Genomic DNA, 21,303 nt, shown 5'->3' with positions numbered 1-21,303 from the left:
GTCTGCAGGGCTGTTTCTTTCTTCTTTCTTCCTCACTCCCTCTCTTCAGAGCTGTTACACATGGTTTTTTACTGTTTCTTAGATATCACAGAGGTGCCACCAGTGTTGCTGACGGGCTCAACTCTGGGCAGCCGTGGGTCCGTTTTGGAGCTGGCTGGAGCTTGCTTTGTTCCAGGAGCAGGGACAGATCTGGTCTCTTCTCACAGAGGCTACCTCCCTGCTACCAAAACCAGCCATGTAAACCCAATACACTGGTTTTAAAAACTCTACTCCTAACTACAGAATAACTTAAGAAAGCTGAATATATGAAAAAAAAAAAAAAAACACCTTTCCGTAATTTTCTCAAGTCAGGCATTGTAATCACCAATAAGAAGTCACACAAGTGTTTCTCAGCTGAAAGTTTCATAGCTGATTAGAGCCGACTTAAAGACTGCACTGTTGTTGACAGTCCCACTCAACTTCCTACCCCATTCCTTGTTCCTGACTCCTCAACAGGAATGGATCACTCCTTTGGAGATCAAGAAAACAAACATGCTTATACTCTCATATACTTATTGAAAAACTTTATAGAAACCTCTCATTTGTATTTTTTCTGCACCTAAAGGTGTATGTATATCTATTTTTGCAGCAAAAATTAAGCATGTAGTTATTTACTGTGCCACTATGTGCTGTATTAACTATAAGCAATTTTTATTTTCTAATTTCTCAGTACCTTGTTCTACAATTAGCCACAAGATTAAGGTAAACATGAGCAGAAAAACATGCATCAAATAACTTGCTGAGCTCATTTGTACTACATTCCAATAAGAACATATAAGTGATCAATTAGCAACACAGAAGCTCTGCCATACTTAAGGCCAAGAACAAACTTTTATTTAAGATGAAGTTTTCTAGCTCACAAAAACCCACAGTCATTCCGATTTCTTCTGAAATTCAGTATGCCTCCTCAGCGTAGAAGGTAGAGGGCCATATGGAGTTATGTGACTGAGGTACTTCTAAAAGACGACATTTAAGCAAGTTTTTCTTATTGGGATTTTTTTCTGTATAGACTAGTGGATCAAACCACAATCATAACTGCACTCTTTATTGGCTTGGTTGTTCAACATGTGCTCTAGAAAATCACGACAACTATTAGTTCTTTCAGAAAAACATCAGAAGCAAATTAAGACATAAAATAACCAATCTTAGACCAATGCAAGCTGTAGACTCCAAACTCAACAGATTACTATGCACACACTCACAAGACATAGCTGCATGCAGCTGACTGACTTGCTCGTCACACAACTCCCGTTGCTTTAGGGGAACTGCAACTGTCATTGAGCCTAGTAGTCTACAAGCAGCTAGCATCAGTTTTGAATCTGAACCTTGGTGAAAGCCTAGAATGAAAGAAAGAGGAAAGAACCTAGCTACAGTCGACCTCTGAAAGCATTTATTTTGGGGAATGAAATGTATGTACAGTGAAAAAATATTCAGAAGTCACCAAAATATTTTCATGTGTGATCTGAATCCTCAGAAGATAACAGTGGAGTAATACCACACGGTGTCACGCTCACATATAGAGCTGGAAGGAAGAAGAAGGAAGGGGGGTGGGGAGGGGGGGACATTTGGAAGTGATGGCACTTGTCTTCCCAAGTAACCATTACACATGCCAGAGTCCTGCTTTCCTGGAGATGGCTGAACACCTTCCTGCCGATGAGAAGCAGTGAATGAATTCTTATTTTGCTCTGCTTGTGTGCGAGGCTTTTGCTTTACCCGTTAAACTGCATTTATCTAAACCCATGAGTTTTCTCACTTTTACCCCTCCAATTCTCTCACCCACCCCACCAGGAGAGAGTGTACAAGAGCTGGGTGATGCTTAGTTGCCAGCTGGGGTTAAACCGTGACATACATGAACTCTGTTCATGGAGGTGGAATCTGCAGGACCAAATATGCTCTGGGAAAATAAAACCCTCTCTCCTTGCTTGCTTAACAGACACTGGAAGGAAAAAAAGAGACTACACTCACAGTAATACTTCCCTACCACTCTTGCTAGCGCTACAAAATAAGAGTAGGTCAAGTATTTGAGAGCTATTATGGAACTCCTCCTACACATCACAACCTCATAAATGAAGAAGTCTTCAAGGACTGCTCTACTATGGCTTGTCTAATTCATGAACTTTTGCCAGAAAAATTACACCAGCTGGAAATGGCAGCCGGGAACCACACACCACACAGCCAATTCAGCTGTGGCTGGAAACAAAATTCTGATGTAGACAAGTCATGCCAAAGGAAAAGCATTTGTGTTGGCTTTACGCACACCACAGATCCAAACGATGAATTTTTGCTGGCAGAAAGATTACTTCTGGTTTTTCCAAGAGGGGGCTTTATGGGCCAAGCTGCAGTGTGTTTCAGGTCAAAGTGGTTTGAAGAGCTCCAATACCCAAATTTTTCAAATTATCTTGAAAATTGGTTACAACAAAAATAAGTTAACTATCCATATGCTGATATGTCTCAAAAATTTCTGAAATAAGGTCTCCAAAGAACATTCTTTCAAATCTGTCAACTAAAATTGCCCCAAAACTCTTTCTTCGTGTGCACACATATACAAAGCAAATAACTCATCAATCTCACAACGTTTATTTCAATTAGTGTAGTTCACTTTGGAGAAGCAGTACTGAAAAGCCTGTTCTTAACAATTATACTCTAAAACAGTTACCAAAAAATCTCAAGAAGTTAGAGGTTCTTGCCCCTGAAAGTCTCCTTCCAACTCTCCCATGCAAAAAGAAATCCAGAAGTGGTCTGTTCCTCTAGAGAATCACAGCATTTCCTTCTTGATACGCAGAAAAATTCTGCCATCTCATATGGAACAAGATAGGGTGCATGGATGCAAGGAAACTGATGACAATTCACAGGTGGACTTTTAGGAAAGAAACCATCTCTGATTGGACTGGGACAGTCTGAGTTAAGCAACTGTCCTGGTTGGCCAGGCACTAGAGGAAAGAAAATAAAACAGGAACTACTCTGAACTGTATAACAGCAGCATGAGGTTTTGTTTCTTAGTATGAGCTGTAAACTGAACCAATGGACTATGGGCCAGTAAGTACTGCCTGAGACAAACACAGAGGGAACAGATCTTTTTAGAACACAAACAAATGCCCTCTTGATAAGACATGCAAACAGGCCTGAGGAACATGACAGTCCTAAGGGAAACACTAGTACAAGGAACAGCAGGTGCAAAGGGGGAAAGAAAGAATGTAAGAGGAGTGTTTCTTTATTTATTGTAACTATCAACAAATAAAACTGTTTAACAAGAAAATAATATTACCTGATCTCAAATATCCATGGTTTGTAATCGCAAAACGTAACGTAATCTCCATTTCACATCACCAAACACACAGACAAGAGTGGGAGACAGAGTAAAGGGGAAAAAAAAATAAAAAAGAAAAAAGAGACTTGGAATCACGCAGCAAACTTCAGCTTGCCAAAACATATTTCCAAATGCAAAATTCTATAATAACTGAAAGCCCCATAAATATTATATTGCCTTTTATTCCAAGCCTTAGGAAACTGAACAACAAAAGCTTTAAGGTGCAATATTAGGTTGCTCAGCTCTTTGGACCACAAACATTATTGAAGACCATCTGAAAACCAAAAATGTAGCTCTGGGCAATATATTTTATTTGTACCATCTTTCCAGATCCCACGAAGAAGATCAGAAGAAGCTGAAAGATGTCTCCAGAATACAATGCCACTCCAAAACAAGCGTTACAACAACTTGCAGACAGTCCTTACTTCCCTTCCTCACAGTACCATATCTCCCTACAGTACTATGCCACCGTTTGCACCTCCAGAAATTTTTGGAAGTGTAAATCTGTTTCACAAAACTACCTGAGCAATATCACTAATACACATACGTTAAAATTACATTAATAATGAAAAATTAAGCTATTCAACTGCCTATGTAAATGTAACTCAGCCCCTTGTGTGAACACAGCACAGCTCTTAATTACTTATCACAGAATTTCTACTCATGGGACACAGCCTTATCCCAGGGCACAGGACTGTGCCTTCCTCGAGGATGGAACGCAGCCAGGAAATAAAAAGACTCCTGCACAGACTCACCTGCCTCTGCTGTGGAACTGGGCAGGCACACAGGACTAGGATTACATAGGCCAAGACTGGTCATATATATTCAGTCCAGAGAGGCAAATATTTTATTTATTTGCAGACAGAGAAAGAAAGGGGCCAAGAAGTGACTCAGAGCCAGAGCACTTCTCATGGAAGCACAAGAAAGCCCCACAGACATAACTCATCCTTAACCTCTGTCAAGTTCTTCTTTGACTTTTTAGTGTCAAAAAGCTTTTGATCAGCACTACAGCGTTAACGAGGAACTTTTTGCACCCATGAATATACAGAGTATAAGATGGAAGATACAAAGGAAACAGTAGTAAAAGACTGAACGCACATCTTTGGTGCAGAAATGACAGGATACGATTGCTGGCGTATCGCTCTATTCTTTTATACAATTCCTTTTTTTTTCCCTCCCATTTTCATCATGTGAAAATTCCGTAATTGGAATCACACTCAAATCCACATCAGTCATCAACACAGTTTAAATCTTTTAATCACCCACACTGTCATTTTGTGAAAAACAGTTGGATGTCATGTTTTGTGGACTAGCCCTTAGAAGGAAACAAGACACTCGGCTTGTGGCTTTCACAGATTTTTGTTGATAGCTGAGGAATGGCAAGATTTAAGGATCTTGGATTTCATTCCGCACATAAAAGGGAATTACATTCTAGGACAAAGTTTCTCAATCTGTGGTCTGTAAAACATCAGATGGTGGTCCAAAAAATCATCACAAAAAATGTATTTTAAAAACATACATTCCCACACATGCAAGCAAGAAAACACTAATTGAGGAAATACAAAAAATAAAACAAACATTCAAAGTTCAGACTAACTGAATTGCCCTATAATGTATAAGAAAATGTGACAACATTTCACAAAATGATCCTTGCACTTTTTAAGGGAATTAAGTGTTCTTGAAACAACATCTTGTCCTCTAAGTTTGAAAACGCTTTCTTCTGCTCCACTGAATTTCCTGGTTAAGTCCCCTTCAGAAAATGCCTTGTTACATCCAATATGTTCCTTCCCTCGTCCTACGTTCCTAAGACGTTTTCTCCAGGTCCTGCTATGCTTTCTCTAGTTTAATCTCTTTACAGACATCCCTTAAAGTCGTCGTCTACTGAAGCAACGCATCCATACACTGATCTTCTGGCCTTTTTTCATTGACAAACCGCCCCAAGTCTTCTGCTTCATCCTGAATTTCAGTTGCCATTGTTGGAACATCCTAATTTCACCAGTTCAGCTGCAAGAGTTGCCTTTCTTAGGACCTTCCATTTACCCATCTCTTTTTTTTTTTTAAATCATAGACATCTGGTCCACACCCTTTCTCTGCTCCCTGGTTTAAGATCTGGATATAACTATCCAGCTCTGGTCTTTCACACTCTTCTTTTCAAGGCTAATTTCCCTTCCGAATTTCCACACATAAACATCTTTGCATCTTGTCTACAGCCAGATTATGTACACATACTCTAAGCTGCTTTTTTTTCACCAAACAGGTAACAATGCCTACGTTAATGTTAATATCAAAACAACTCTGCAAATCAGTCAACAAAGACTACTGGAGAAGTACTTGGAGCTCATAAACACAATATTAATGCATACCTGAGACACTCTCCCTCAAAATCAGTGTTTATGCTCTCTTATTCCTATGTAACACTACCAAAAAATTCATGAATGTTAAATAAAAAATCACTTTAAAAAAACCAACAAAACAGTTCATAACAAATCTCAACTAGCGGCCACCTTTTTATATGAAGTACATAACACCTAACTCGAAACTCCATTTGCACGTGTTGCTCTGACGCTGCATTATTCATCGGTTTAAAACAACAGCTTTTAAACTTATTTTTCCTGAAGATTAGTAACTGATCTTTAAAACTTGTTGCTTTAAAACAAGATACAGCATTTAATTTAAATGTGCTGGTTAATATACACATATTTAACCTATTATATGTATTACTAAATGCTGAATTGATTACTCCTTTTTTTCAAGACAATTCTTTTCACAAGTCTTATAAGTAACAAACTGCATCTGGATGAAAATAGACTTATTAAAAGCAACAAAAAGAATTTTAACTCAACTAAAAGTACTTAGGTATGTTACATACGTAAAATAAAAAAAAACTATTTTGCATTTAAAACTGAATTTATTATGTTACGTGGCTAGCAGGCTTAATGATTGCATAAATTATCAGAAAAGAAGATTTTAGAACTGATCTCCCCCTCTTTCCTGACAGTTCTATTCATATATTAGAAAGGAGAAACTGACTGGCTTCTGTTTTCAGTTTCAAACGGATTTGAATTAAATTTGAACAAAGCACAAACTGGACAGGACATCTGAAAATAAGGAGACTATTCACTTGACATCCACAAAAAGACACGGTTGCTTCAATGATTTTGACAAGTTGAGAAATTCTGTTGGTAGTTGAGAGCTTTTGCTTTCCTGAGCACTTTGGCAGGACACGTGTGCCGCTTGATATGTGGGCTGGGGTATGCGCTTTTTTGTTTTGTTTGTTTTTTCAATTTGCAAATACATTCAGCCTGCAGTAACAGTCACGTTCATAATGAATTTTGAGTATGTTTCTTTAATTAAAAGTTAATTTAATGTCTTTAAAAAATAGGTTTGCTACAGCCTTCCACACAGCCTCTTCGTTTGGATGGCCTCTAGCATTATTTGGTCCTTATTCTGAAGTACATGCAGGACTTTCTAGAAGCTCAGTTAAATAATTTTCCATCACCATGAATAATCTATCACATATTTTGAAATACTTTATGACACAGAAAGAATAAAACTTGTTAGCAATTGAGGAAAATCATACAAAAATGTTTTGTTTGCTACTGAGATGAATATATATATATATAAAGACATGTTTCCTTGGAATCTGGGCTTTTTTTGTGCAATACAAGACACACATTTCCAGCTTCTCAGGAAAATTAAGTTTGCATACCAGCACAGAATATCCCTGGGACTTCACTCCGGAATATAACAGTTCGTACTTTCTTATCAGATTTCAAAGCATCCACAGCTTTTGACATCTACAGAGAAAAGGAGGAAGGGGAATAACCAAACACTTTTTAAAGTGCTTAATTCCAATACTTCACCTTTATACTAGAAACTATTCTTCTCACTTACCATTTTTAAAAGATTTTTGTTAAGTGCATTCTTGGCATGAGATCTGTTTAATCCAAGCACCACAATTCCTGGAGGGGAAGAAAAATGTTATCATTGCTATAATGTAGTAAAATATGTATTATCTATGCAAATTATTATTTTGAAATTATAGAAAAAGCATTGTTGAGGACTGCAAAAAAAATGCTAGTGTAATCACTTAACAGTACTGAGTTTTTGAAAGAAAATAAACTGACTTACATTTTCCAGCGTTAAACATTTCAACATTCAACAGAAATTACATTTATTTTAAGAACAAAATATGGCCCTAACACCTTCACATGGAAACAGTGCTTAAAAACGCTGAATGTATAATTACACAATTGCACGCACAAATTTCATGTTTTTGTGTGAAGTGCTGACATGCAATCAGGAAAGATACTTAATTGTAAAACATAAGTTTCCGTACTTAAGACAGCCTGCCTTCCGAGACTTCTTAAAGCAAGAAGTGCTACCACAGCTAAGAGTAGCAACTCTGATACAGGTAAAAGGAAATCACAAACACAGAAAGAACGCTATCAACAGGAAACCTCAACTTTTGTTTAAAAAGGAAAAAAGCATCCAAAAATTCTCCCCTGAGGCACAAAAACTGCACCCAATGCTTGGTACACAGCTCCAGTCACACATTCACAGCTCCCTTCGTCCAGCTAGAGATCAGTTGTCTCACTGACTGATGACATGTGTGTTGGTTTGAACACTGCAGCAGAAACACCATTTGTTTGCCCTTATTTCGTGCCCCCCAGCTTAACAGGCATGATTATCAAACAGGAAAATTCTGAAAAGTTTATCTTGGTAATGTCTAAGTTTACCAAGCCTATGGCAATCTTTTAGACAATTACTTCACGAACATACTACAATTCCCTGAATTCTGAACACCAGCACACAGTCCCATTAAATTGACCCAGCCCTGGTAAGGTCTTATCAATCAGGACTTTTTTTTTCTTTTTTAATTGGAGAATGCAGTGGTAAGGGAGAAAGACAAAAGACTAGGACAGGGACTAGGAATGAAAGACAAAAAGGGAGCTCTCTAACTCAAACAGAAGTGCCCGCAGTAATGCTGTCAATCTACAAGACGAAAAAAGGAATTCCAGAAACTCAGTATTTGCCCAGGTATTTACTGCTTCACCACTCAGCTTTGCACATATAATCTATATGCAATCTGGTTCTCGTAGCCTCCACAGGGTGCCCATCTTTTCATCTCAGACCATACTACTGCTTTTATTTCACGGAAACCCGTCCTCCCAAAGGACTGGTCTAGGAGTGCTTGAGCCCACTCCCCTTCCTCTTCTTCCTCCTGCACATAAGATGACATTAAAGAGAGCTCCCGCTCCTTCTGCAGCTAACAATTTCAAACAAAAGCCCTCCATTCACCAGCTACCACTCTCAAGATCCAAATAAAAATGGTTAAACCCAAATAATGGAGCATGCATCCTTCTTGCATGCTCCCAGGTTACAATCAATTGCTATGTATAGATACCTCCTAGAAGGGGAGAGGGGCCTGGCTAGCCCAAATGACTTTTGCCCCCTTGTTCTGTAAGCCTAAATTCCCACCTACTCATCCCCATGGTTGGAGGTGTTCATCTAGGACCTCCTGTAAGGGTCCTTATTCAGCACTTACACAGGAATCTCTTTATGTTTTGTTAGGAAAACGCGATGACATTCAAGCACTACTTCTGACTGTCTGTACTGTAGCACTTCTACTGTCACAACTTACTCTTCAGGAGGATTACTCCAAATTCAAATACTCCACGTGTTCAAGGCAAAAGCAGCACCACACGTTACAGCAACAAAAAGACACTTGAACTGGCTTTGATTTTAAATTCTAAGGCACACTGCAAATCTGACATTTGAATAAACCAGAGATGCTATCACCCCAAACTGTTCTTCAATTAGGAAATAAAGTCCTTTTCAGAAGCATGTTTCTTTCAAAGGCAATGACGCTTTTTAACTACATTTGTATTTTTCTTCTCCCCATCAGAGCCCAAAGACTGTTGCTCCACCACCAATATTAATGTATTCCGAATGAAGTTCTGATTAACATTAAAGCACATTTAATATTTTTTCCTATGAAGGGATAATCCTTGAAGACGAATCATACAAGTTGATTCTTCCTAGCAGTGGCATATCAAGTCATAAATCCACCATTTCTGCCTCCCTTTCCAGAAAAATAAGAGGTAAATACAGATGACACCCACACAGCTGTGCTATATCCTAAATAGAAAAAAAAGATGAAGCAAGAACTGCAATAGGAAAAGCATAAAGGTTTACAAGAGAAAACTATAAATTGCATTCCTTGAATTCTCACTTGAGTCAGCTTTGTTCTAATATGTCATTACTATAGCACCTGGAATTCCTTAAAACAAATTCTTAGGGTATTTAACACCGCAGTAAGACTTTGGAAGTTTTCCCCAAAAATACTAAGCAGTGACCAAACTAAAGACAGATTAAGTACTTGCTCAAAGTCACAAAACAGAAACTGGAGAATTGATTTCCTGATTTCCAACTGATTTTTTTTAATCCTTCTCCCTTCCCCAGCCCACCCCAAAAATCTCATGGCAAAAATTGTTTAAGGTAAGTCTTCCCCATTTTGCTCACTCAATAAGATTTAAGCCCCTGGTCACATGAGTATATCAGTTTTAGAGGGGATAAATTTCCCTAACCAGGGCAAAAAGGAATAATCAGGCTCCATATAACACTATAGAGCCCCACTAACCCAATTATAAAGAAAAGGAAAAAAAAAAAAAAGTTAAATGTCAGACAATGTTGCCATACAGGTAACCATTCTAAAGAGTATTGTTAGTCATACAGAAAATCTGATTATTTTATGCATTTTAAAATACCTGTTACATTGTCATCTCAAGCATTTTAACCATGGTTCATTCTTCCTAAAGCACTCAATATAGGTGTGCTTTCCAAAATCTTTTTTTTAAAAAAAAAAAAATTGTTTGAAAATTCTATTTGTAAAAGAAAAAAATATTTTAAAACTCATCATCACATTCATCAACAAATATCAGTAGAAATAACAGTCATAATAAGATTCCAGTATCTGTATGGCGTCAAAGAAATGGCAGAGATACTAAGAAGGAATAAGCATTCACACAATGCTAAACTCAATACTAATTTCATACTTTTTCCTGGGAGTCATCTCCACACTCTTTCAGAACACTCTTCAGCAAATAACATGCATCTATTAAAAATTACAGCCACTATAAAAAAATAATTTTCACCCTATTACCTAGGTTCTCCAAGGGATTAAGATGGCTCCCAATGCTAATACAAGTAGCCAGATCCCAGTGTAACACTTGCCTAACCAACCATCAGAGGAAAAGCGTATGCAACCGTACAGTATGTTCTCTGCTTGTAAGTTACCTTTGTCAAAGGACAAATCTGCCTGTGAAATAATTGATACATACATGTATGAAAGATAGCTTAAAAATACCTGTAAATTTCCAAAAACATCCTTATTTTACAGCGTACATTAAATTTGGGATTTGTGTATGAGTAGTTTATATTGAAAGGTTCTTGTATTTTAAAGGTGACAGCAAAAATGTATGATGCTATCATTATTTAAAACTGCTGAGAGAGAAGATCATATTTCTTTCTATACTGTACAAAACAGGGTGGATCAACTTCAGTGATTAGATGATGGTTTAACTACAATTTATATCAGCACACAGGAAATCTTACTTTAAATAATGATTTTTATCTAATTTATCTTGTACATTTTAGTTTTCAAAAAATATTCGTTCTCAATGTTTGGCAGAAACACATTTAAACAGGTACTTACAAATAAATCCTGTCTCTATACTCATATTAGCAATTTTGCCTCAGTTAGAAAGATTCACTACATCTATTTAAAAAGTACTTACAGAAATACATTTATTTGTATTAAGCACACATGCTCACACAAATGATCTATCCAAATGTAATTTTTCATAACCAAAAAAAAAAAAAAAAAACCTAAATCTGAATTATGCACTGAAAAATGGAGGGAGGATCAAAGAGATCACAGAGCTATTTTAAGCTATTTTATCTCATTTAACTACTCACATAAACCAAGGCAGACAAATTCACTTAGATGTTTATTATTCTAGAATAGTTTCTTAAGCAAAACAACAATCTACAGTGAGTGTACCACGCACAATTCTGGCAGTTTCCATTGATCACCTTATCAAGAAGTATTAAAGTGCAAAATCATACAGATGTGTAATAGGCCGTGTTTTATAAAAAACACCAAAACACTTTCAAAAATCCTGTATCTGTAGCTTTTTTTCTCTACACACCATTCAAAAATCTTTCCTGCGCTTCTTAAATTAGTAGATCTCATCTGCTGAGCCCCGCTTTATTTAAAGAGAGCAAAAGAAGGGAAAGCTTTTCTGAATTAGCAGCCAGCTATCAGTTTCCATCCTCTGAACAAACAACTTCAGCTGAGACCGTATTTGTTCTGTATGTATGTTAACCTATGTATGTTAAAATTCTAACTGATGAGGACAAACAGCTGTCTTACATACTCTAACTCAACTAAAACCAGTTGGAAAATATAAACACAAAAAAAAAAAAGAAAATATTTATATCACATTCCAGCAAGTGACACTGCAACACTTGAGTCAAGACTACAGAGATATTTCTCCTAATTCCATCTATAACGTAAAGAGCAAAAGCCCTAAGTTCATTAAATTTTGTAAAGGGATCACTAATGCAACTTGGCTAAAAGTTCTGAAATGTCAGTATTTGTAATATATTTCAGCTCTAGTGATAATCAAATAGAATTTCAAATAAAGTAAAAGATATGTATTTAACTAAAAAAAACCTAATGCACTGACATTCACCTATACTCATAGAAAACCAATACTAAAAGCTTAATGAGTTGCAACACGTTCTTCAGAACACACAAGCATTTTACAATCACATTATTCAAAAATCTCTCGTCTTTGTATTCTAGTTCAGCTCAAATTTCAAAACTGGAAAGTCCTGAATTAAAATTTCAATAACTAGTTTTTTTAAATATAGTCCTGTTTTAGTTTATGTTTAACAACTTCCAAAAAAAAAAAGGTATATGAGTCACATGAAAGCGTTATGAAGCAGGACAGTTTGCCACTTTGCCTGCAGGGAAAGATTTGTCTAGAGCTAAAAGATATGTGCCTCATGTGAGGCAGCCACCGTCAGTTTTCCTGCCTCCCAAGCATCCTCAGCTGTTAAAGCCCCTGGACAATATACCCCTCTCCAAGTAGCATGGAAAGACTAGGCATGGACAAGAGCATAACCACAGCACAAACGAGCATGCGTGTGCCACAAAAAGGTAGTCAGAGGGACAGGGTCTGTCCCTGTCTGTAGTCAACAAGTATGTAATGGAAGAATAGAATGAGGCAATGGCACCACGGTCCCACCTGGGAAGGTCTAGAACATGAACTGATGGGAAAAGGAATGGTAGGTTAGAGAAAGGCAAGAAAGACCACAGGGGCTTATATCACTCTCCTGCCACCAGAACCAACCCCGCCCCCGCCCCAACAAACCATGACATTCCACCCCTTGCCTCTGCGAGTTCCATATTTAGGCACAACTTCAGTTACATAACAACAATGAACAAGAACGCACATTTCACAAAAAATCCAGCCCTTGTCCCTTCACCAGACACAACAACCTAAGTTCCCCAAGGTCCTTCTGTTTTTCACCACTGTAGAGTCCATGTTTTGCCCATGACCTCTCCCAATCACTATTCTTATCTCGAATTCCTCAGCCCCACGTTGGGCGACAAAATTCTGTGGTGGTTTAGGCCGATTCGGCAACTAAACTCCACACGACCGCTCTCTCACTCCTTCTCCAGTGAAATGGAGAGGAGAAAAATATAATAAAAGGACTGAGGGTCGAGACAAGAACAGAGGGAGCACCCACTAACCACGGTCCTGGGCAAAACAGACTCCGGTTTCTTAAAAAAAACAATTTATTAACAGTTGCTTAAAAAGGACAAAGGGAAACAAAACCTGTTACTTGACAAGATAAAGAGAAAACAAGGCCAGATCTTAAAAACAACACCTCCCCACCCCCTTTCCTTTTGTTCCTAGCTCTACCTCGCCCCCAGCAGCGCGGGGGGACAGGGAATGGGGGTGTGCAGGTCGGTTCATCCACGTTGTTACTGCCGCTCCTTTCTTAAAGGAAGAGGAGTCCTTACATCATTTTCCCTTGCTCCAGTGGATCCCCTACTCACCAGGAAAATCCACAAACATCTCCAGTGCGAGTCCTACCCGCAGGATGCAATCCTTCCCCATCGGATTGCTCCAGTGTGGGCTTTACCAGAGTCTCGGATTCTTAGGGAGTTGTGGCCACTCACTTCGGCATGGGTTGTCCCACGGACTCTAGATGCCTCACTACCTCGTCGTGCATCCCATGCTCCATTATTAACAGTTACTCATCATGCATCCCATGCTCCATGACTTCTCTCAGGCTCAGGCATCTCTTCCCTGACATGAGCTTCTCCACGGGCTGCGAGCAGGTCCCTGCTCCACCGAGTCTGTCCTGGCTGCAGGGGGGCCGCCTGCCGTCTCGCCACTGGTTGCAGGGGAAACTCAGCTCCGGCACACCTCATCCTATTCCATCTTCACTGACCTGGTGTTGGTATGGCTGTTTCTCTCAGGTCTTAGTCCTCTCTGGGTGAACTCAGCCCAGCGGGCACCCCGGAAGCAGGGTGCTCCCCGAGTTCCCCAAGCAGCTCCATCACCGCCATTTTGAGCAGGTGGTGCTGGCTCCCGGCACGGGCAGCCCTCGGCTGGGAGCTGTGAAGCGGGGACAGCGCCCTCCTCCCCTCTCCTCGCTCCTGGGCAAAGCACACCTTTGCAGTTCCTTTGCCCCAACTTAAACAGGGCAATTCACAGAGGTGCCAACTGGCTCAACTCCGAGGGGGAATGGGAGTCCGATCTGGTGGAGCAAATTCCCTCTCCTGCCACCAGAACCCACACACACACACACCAAACCATCACACCACAGCACAAACGAGCATGTGTGTGCCACAAAAAGGTAGTCAGAGGGACAGGGTCTGTCCCTGTCTGTAGTCAACAAGTATTTAATGGAAGAATAGAATGAGGCAACGGCACCACGGTCCCACCTGGGAAGGTCTAGAACATGAGCTGATAGGAAAAGGAGTGGTAAGTTAGAGAAAGGCAAGAAAGACCACAGGGGCTTATATGGAGTTAGTGTCTTAATGCAGCAGGGATACTACACCCTGGAAGCAGATACAGACAGGTGAACTCGACATGCAAGGCGAGGAGGAGGGTGTGCAGTAGAAGCACAGCCAGGAAGCAGAGATATGTTTCTTTCGCAGAAACATGGTCTGCTCTTTGCACTGCTCAAGGAGGCATATGAAGCTTGTCTCCTGGCTTTCTTCTAGACTCTTGTTCTTTACTAACACACAGTACTTGTTTCCATGTCCTTCTGAAAAGCAAAGCCAAAGAAAATCCCTTCTCCTGAAGAGATTTCATGAATTAAAAATACATTGATTAAACCCTTCCTTATGATAGCCACAGTTGACTTAACACTCCAAATGCTATCTCCATGTTGTGCAGAATTTTTAATGCCACATTTAACAAAGATGTAAACTCTGAGAAGGAAAGAAAAAACAACTTCAGAAAGACTTTTTCAACAGAAAAAATAAAAACAGGGGGCTACTGACATGCAAAACTTTACCTATCTCTGCACCTTTTCTTCCAAATCCTCCTTCAATTCTCTGCACAATCAAACTTTCAGTACCTGCATCAAAAACACTCAGCAATGAGCTTCGGATAGATACACAGTACAAAACACCTTCATAACATCACAAAAGCAACGATTCCTAGCTGATTCAGCAGCTGGAACACAGTACCTAATTCTATGGCTTGCTGTGTAAGATCAGAAATAAAAATCATGATCTTAGGTAGCAGTCAAGTATTTTCTGCCATTTGTTGGAAATGCATAAAACACGCAAAAACGCTCCTCTAACATTTTACAAACTCTTCTTTGCTCCTGCCTTGCATCTTCCTCAATTCAAAATAACCTTAAAAATTAAAGTAGGTGTTTAAAACTACTTCTGAGTTCCACAGTCAATGGAGAAAACAGAACTAAAGAAATACGTCTTAAAGGAACTGGAAAGAGTTGGGAACAGAACAATCACTAAGACAGGATCAGATTACATCATCAACTTTACTGACCCTTAACAGTGACAGAAAAACCTGCCCTCAGATGAAAGCAGAACCCCAGTTTTCCTTTGAAAAAGAATCATCCTCTAAGCCTAACACTCAAATTTGAAGTTTTAAAGTTACCTCTTTGTATACGTATACAAATCTATATATATGCATACTCAACCCACAGGCATTTGCCTGAATTTGCAGCAAGTCTGAAATAGTAACTGAGTTAACATGCTGAAAGATGTAAACTGAATTGTTCACCTCAACATACGGCTATCCAAGATGTACCATCCACATAAAGAGATTCATGTGCTGCAGATGAATACAGCTCTACACCACGGCCCTCCCCATAAAAGCAGGCACATCATCACGGTTCTAAACATAAATCCTCAGGAATAGAGCCTGCATTTACTGCTTATCCACCATTCCTAGCCCCACTGCACCCAAATGGGAAGGCAGTGACAAACATCGAAGGAGGCGAAAAACCTCCAAAATCTGGTGAGCACAAAATCAGAAGAGGAAGTACAAAGTGTCCATGTTGTGTGTGATGAATTGGCTCCAGACTGCTATGGAGCATGGATTTTCTTCCTCTGTTTAATCAGGTGGGTTAAACCAAGACTCTTGGCATAGTTGCGTAGAAGAAGGTCAGCAGCAGTAGACAGCACTAAAAGCAAGGAGGAGGGTGAGATGGTTACTAGGAAAGCAACATGAGATGAGCAAGAGTGCCGAAGCCACGCTTTCCAGAACAGAACACATCGATACAACTCCTGTGTCCTTGTCTGCCCCTGCACACAAGCACGTCACGGGTGCGCAAAACACGACAACTGTAGCAGTCTGCTGCTAAACTTCATTTTCTCCCACTGAAGTGGCCAACAGGCGCCAACTCAGAAAGGTGCACCTCGCACATACAGTGTCATCCTCTGAAAAACAAAAGCCCAGAGAGACTGAGCTGACCCAGCTCTGCAGCAGCCATGCCGGCACTCCCCAGCACCCCGCCACAAAGCCACCAGCCAAGGTTTCACCCTGGAGAAGAGACGGCTCCAGGGTGATCTTACTGCAGCCTTCCAATGATTAAAGACGGCCTACAAGAAACATGAAGAGGGACTTTTTGCAAGGGTGTGTAATGATAGGACACGGGGCAATGGGTTTAAACTGAAAGAGGGGAGATTTAGATTGGATATAAGGAAGAAATTTTTCACTCTGAGGCTGGTGAGGCACTGGAACAGGTTGCCCAGAGAAGTTGTAGATGCCCCATCCCTGGAAGTGTTCAAGGCCAGGCTGGATGAGGCTTTGAGTATCCTGATCTAGTGGAGGGTGTCCCTGCCCATGGCAGGGGGGTTGGAACTAGATGATCTTTGAGGTCCCTTCCAACCCTAACCATTCTATGATTCTATAAGGTGCCGAGCAGGAGGAGCTGCCGCTCCCTCCCCGCCCCTCGCCACCGCGTAGCTCCCCCCCGGGACCTCCCCCTGCCGCCCCGCCGCGGTGGCGCGCAGGGGTCACCTCGGCGCGGGCCCGGGCGCTGCGGGAGCCGCGGCCGCGGGGGAGGCCCGCTCCCCCACTGCCGCCGGCGCCTTCCCCTCGTTACCTTTGTGCTCGTCATCCAGGTACCGGACCCGCAGCTCCTCCTCTTCCTTCGCCTCGGAACCGTAACTCCTCCCGGCCAAGAGGAGAGCGGCGGCCGCGCCTCCCCGCACCGGCGCCCGGCTGCCGGCCCGGCCGAGGGAGGAGGTCGCGGCGGCTGCGGCTGCCAGCCTGACTCGGCCTTGCAGGAGGCCCAGGCCGCCCAGCGCCGCCGCCATGCTGCTGCCTGCGCCGCCAGCGCCGCCTCAGCCTCTCGCGACCGCCGGCCCCGGTCCCGCCGCCCACGTGACCGGCTGCGGCACGCACGGGGCGCCGCCGGGCCCCCGCCCCCCCCCCCCCCCCGCCATCCTCCCGCTGCCGCCGCTGGGGCGCGAGGACCATGCGCGGCGCCCGCGCCCGCAGCCGCCGCCCGGGAGGTGTCGGGGCGCCGGCGGCCTCAGGCGGAGTCCCGGGCGACCGCGGGGGTGGCGCGGCCGGGGCAGTGCGGCAGCGCTGGCGGCAGCGTCCGGCGGGCTGGGCCTGGCTCGCGCCGGTGGCCGTGGTGAGAAAAGACTCGTTAGCCAGAAGAGATCTGAGAATTGTCACGCACCGCTTGAAATACACCGGCGCGTGGGAAAGTTTCTCATGGGTAAAGATGGCTCTTTGGCTCTGTTGATAGCTGTGGGCAGCGGTGGGAGGTAACGCAGCACGGTTACGTGTGGTGAACGTCTCTAGAGCCCATCTCAACGGCAGCGCACATGGACCCTTCCACTCTCGCTTCCTCTCAAGCGATTCAGCCCTGCCAAGGCTGGTGGTGGCGTCAGCACTGACCCAAGCAACGACGGTCAATGACGTAACGCACATAGCGCCTGGTTCCGCCTGATGAGATAAGAGGCTGCCCGCGTTGGTTTCCCCTCTCACTCTGCACCCACCCTCCTCTTGTTGGGCAGTCAGAATTACGGCTGCTTTGCAAAAGTAAAGATGGAATTGACACGACTTGGTTTTCAGAGACGGTGTGGTGGCGTCAGCAGCACCGCCGTGGTGTCTGATCGCCATTCGCGCGTCCTGACAGGCCGACGGGCGTGAAGCGAGTCAAAGGATAGGGGCAGCAAGGGCAGAGGCAGGAGGTAGTTGCCATCTTTAGTTGCAATTTCATGTTTTGGGACCACTATGACCTGTTTCAAAAGGACCGTGGAATTTCACCAATCCACGTGTTGATACCAAGACGTTTAGTTGGGCCAGAGCATACATAGATATAAATGAAGAAGTTCACTTGACTCCTTACACAGGACTTCAGAAAGGTTAGTACAGCTGCAATTAATCCAGGACAGTAATCGGGCCTCTGAAGCTGTGAAGTTTGTCATCTTCAAGTTTATTTACTTCAAATAATTAGGCTTTTGAGAATTGAAAACACACTTTTGAGCCACCTCGTCATTTTCAAAACTCAATGTTACTTAATCAGAGGAATAAAGCTGTTCCACTTCCAAGCAGAGGCTCAGATGGAGCCATTTTCGTTGTCATTTGGGAAAACTAGCTACTGCATTCCTCTTCTTCATGCGGTTGCTCCACAGCTCCTCCACTGCCTTCCTTCTGGAGAAATGAAAGTCTGAAAATAATGTCCTATTTGTTCTTGTAGAACCCCATGAAGGGCAAATGTGGGGGGGAGGAATAGACAGACTATCACCTTGCATTTATTATGTTTTACTGTTTAAACAGGGCTAGAGCTTGTGATTTAACAGCCTTGTTCCAGTAATGCCCGCAGTATGCTAAAGACTTTTCCAGCAGAAGGAATAAAGAATGCCTGTCCTGGAAATTTTGTTCGCAGTTGAAGAACACTTTGTGAGTACGAATTTTGAAAGATCATACTCAATTATGTCAATAGAAACAGAGAGACAGCACTATTCTAAAAGACATGGGATAAGATAAAAAGACATTAAAAGCAGAACTAGATTTACTACGGCACCATAATGCTGCCTTGAAGCTGAAGGCAGATATGTTGTCCCTGTACAGCTGTCATTTGCAATGGTTCCCAGACCTAAGGGCTGGCAAACACATTCCTGAGCAGAGGTCAGCATATGGGATCAAGCCCAATAGCCTCCTATCTGTTGTACAAACAACGACAATAATGGTTAGAGCTGAAAGAATTTTAGAAGTACAATTTTCTTTTACACTGTCGCTGTTTGGTTTTACTTTCTTTGCATAAGGAGTGAAAACAAAGTTTAATTTCTATTCATTTTTCCTGCAGTTTCCCACATCTACATTGCTAAGGCATGTTTACACCTAGATAAACAGTTTTAATCCCAATGACCTCTTCAGTGGTTTTTGAAAACAGAATGGTTGTGAAGAGTGGTAATACAGCTATCATTGCAACATAAGTTATAGTTCCTGAAGATTTTTTGCAGTCTACAGAGTCAATCTTTTTTTAAAAAAAATGAAATTTTTAATTTGGCAGCAAGAAACGTAAAGAGGGCTGCTGTAGTGGGTCATTCTGTTCTTTGAACTGAATCTCCATTAATGCTTAAAGCTGCATGATACATAAGTCTGTTTTATTTTGGTAATCTAATGCTACAGTGCATTTCATAATACTGTATATTCAATTCTTCCCATTGCACTGGCATTCAAGCATGAATCAGGACTCTTGGATGAAAGCAAAGTTTTCCGTATTCTCTTGTTCCCCATTTTTTTCACTGTGGTTTAGTTCTAACAACACAGCTTTAAAGTCAAATTAGTACACGGAGGGCACATTTAGTTGCAAAGGGAACGTATATTGACATGCAGATGATTATTTAAGCATATATCCTAATAAGAAATGAAAAAATAATAGAGCAACTGGGAAAAAAACTGCTGAGTAACTCTCTAAATAACACATGACATTGCTTGGTAACCTGATTGCTGCAGCACGTGGAAATCCAAATATTGATACTTGGTGATGGGTAGAATAAATTGGTTTAGCACAACTGTATAAATCTTGGCTCAGCCTCCCTTATGCCCAGAGAAGCACTGTTAGTGTGAACGACAATAGAACTGGTGTAAATGGAGAACAGCTCAGCAATTCTCTGCACTCAGCTGTTACTTTTAATATGGTCACTCAATCATAATCTAAACCACGGGAAAAAATTTGAAGGTCCTTCACCCTAGTTAATTTTACATGCGGAATTACCCTGGAAAGCTCATTCACATAAGGTTGCAGTTTCTCACAGTGTGCAGAACTAAGTGTGCAAAGGGAAACGTGGAGCCCCTTTTTAGCTTTACTCACAGCTTTTGTTTGAAAATATAGTCTGAAGGGAGGGGGACTTGAGGCTTGGGGTAGGGGGGCCTTTTTTTGTGTTTTTGATGTGATACTGTTGCAACTTAGGCAGCACAGCATATAGGTGCAGAAACTGGGAGTACCTACATGGTTAGTGGAGAGAAGTTTCTTCAGAACGTTATTCAACGTACTTCATTGCAGGGCACCTGCCATCATTCATTTTCTAGAGGAACAATCTCACTCTTAATTAAGTGTAAAGGAGGAGTGTGGCCTCTAAACTTAAGATCTAAATTAGATACCTAAAATCAAGGGCTGTGAACGTACTTGCGGATGTTCTGTTAGGCATATAGTGTTACTAAAAATGCTAATAAAACTTTTGAAATGAGACGGAAAAATAGTTGCCTATGTATTTATAATAATATTCAACTTTATAGGTAACAATGAAAAGGTGCAGACAGTATGTACAAGGAAATGGGAATAAGGACAAGAAGGAATCTCACCTCCTAAGTTGCTTTGATTTTGTTACATGTGCATCTAGATGGGGTGTAACAAATACTTTCATTTTCCATCAATGAGCACATCAGTGACTGTGTAACTAAAGTGAAAAGAGAACACATTGGAGGGGAAAAATGGAGCACCCAATTTTGGCTTTCCGAGCTAAATGACTTGTCTTTCTTGCAAGCTGGAAATTAATTGTCACTGTAAAGTGACTGTTGATATTTGAGAGTGAAACTCATTAGCTATCTGTTCTCTAAGTTGGTTTATAAAGATTGTTTCAATTTCACACCACCCGCCAGGAGCTTTCATCTCTTCTAATTTTCACATATTTGCTTTTTATTAACGGCAGAATTTTACTAATTATTGTGTTATCCAGTTAGCACACTTGCGTTTCCAATCTTGGTTTTTAACTTTTTTTAAAGCCTTTTTGATCTTCTTTTAACACTGATATTGCTGGAGAAAAGTCCCTTGTTATTATGTATTATTAATAAGCATGTAGCACACACAGCATGTTCCCTTTCTGGCACCATGCCTATTCAATATGTTTTGCAGGCAGCTGTTTCCTT

General features: G+C 41.3%; 1 protein-coding gene across 4 annotated transcripts in view; it reads right to left on the bottom strand.

The window, feature by feature from the left end:
- AUH (AU RNA binding methylglutaconyl-CoA hydratase) overlaps positions 1-17,237 on the bottom strand; it is a 157,076-nt gene extending 139,839 nt beyond the window's left edge. For 2 of the 4 annotated variants that reach the window (XM_086629515.1, XM_086629516.1), the window contains exons 1-3: positions 17,018-17,237; positions 7,241-7,308; positions 7,056-7,143 (exon numbers count right to left, since the gene is read on the bottom strand). In XM_086629515.1, coding sequence (XP_086485641.1) covers positions 7,056-7,143; positions 7,241-7,308; positions 17,018-17,231 — 370 coding nt within the window. In that variant the 5' untranslated portion in view covers positions 17,232-17,237. Of the gene's footprint in view, positions 1-7,055; positions 7,144-7,240; positions 7,309-17,017 lie in introns of those variants that run through there. The other 2 variants (XM_086629513.1, XM_086629514.1) reach the window with 2 other exon arrangements.
- Between the last annotated feature and the right edge of the window lie 4,066 nt (positions 17,238-21,303).

Source organism: Tauraco erythrolophus, chromosome Z (assembly GCF_009769465.1).
Source record: "Tauraco erythrolophus isolate bTauEry1 chromosome Z, bTauEry1.pri, whole genome shotgun sequence".
In the NCBI taxonomy this organism is placed as follows: domain Eukaryota; kingdom Metazoa; phylum Chordata; class Aves; order Musophagiformes; family Musophagidae; genus Tauraco; species Tauraco erythrolophus.
This window is presented reverse-complemented; position numbering and strand designations above follow the sequence as displayed.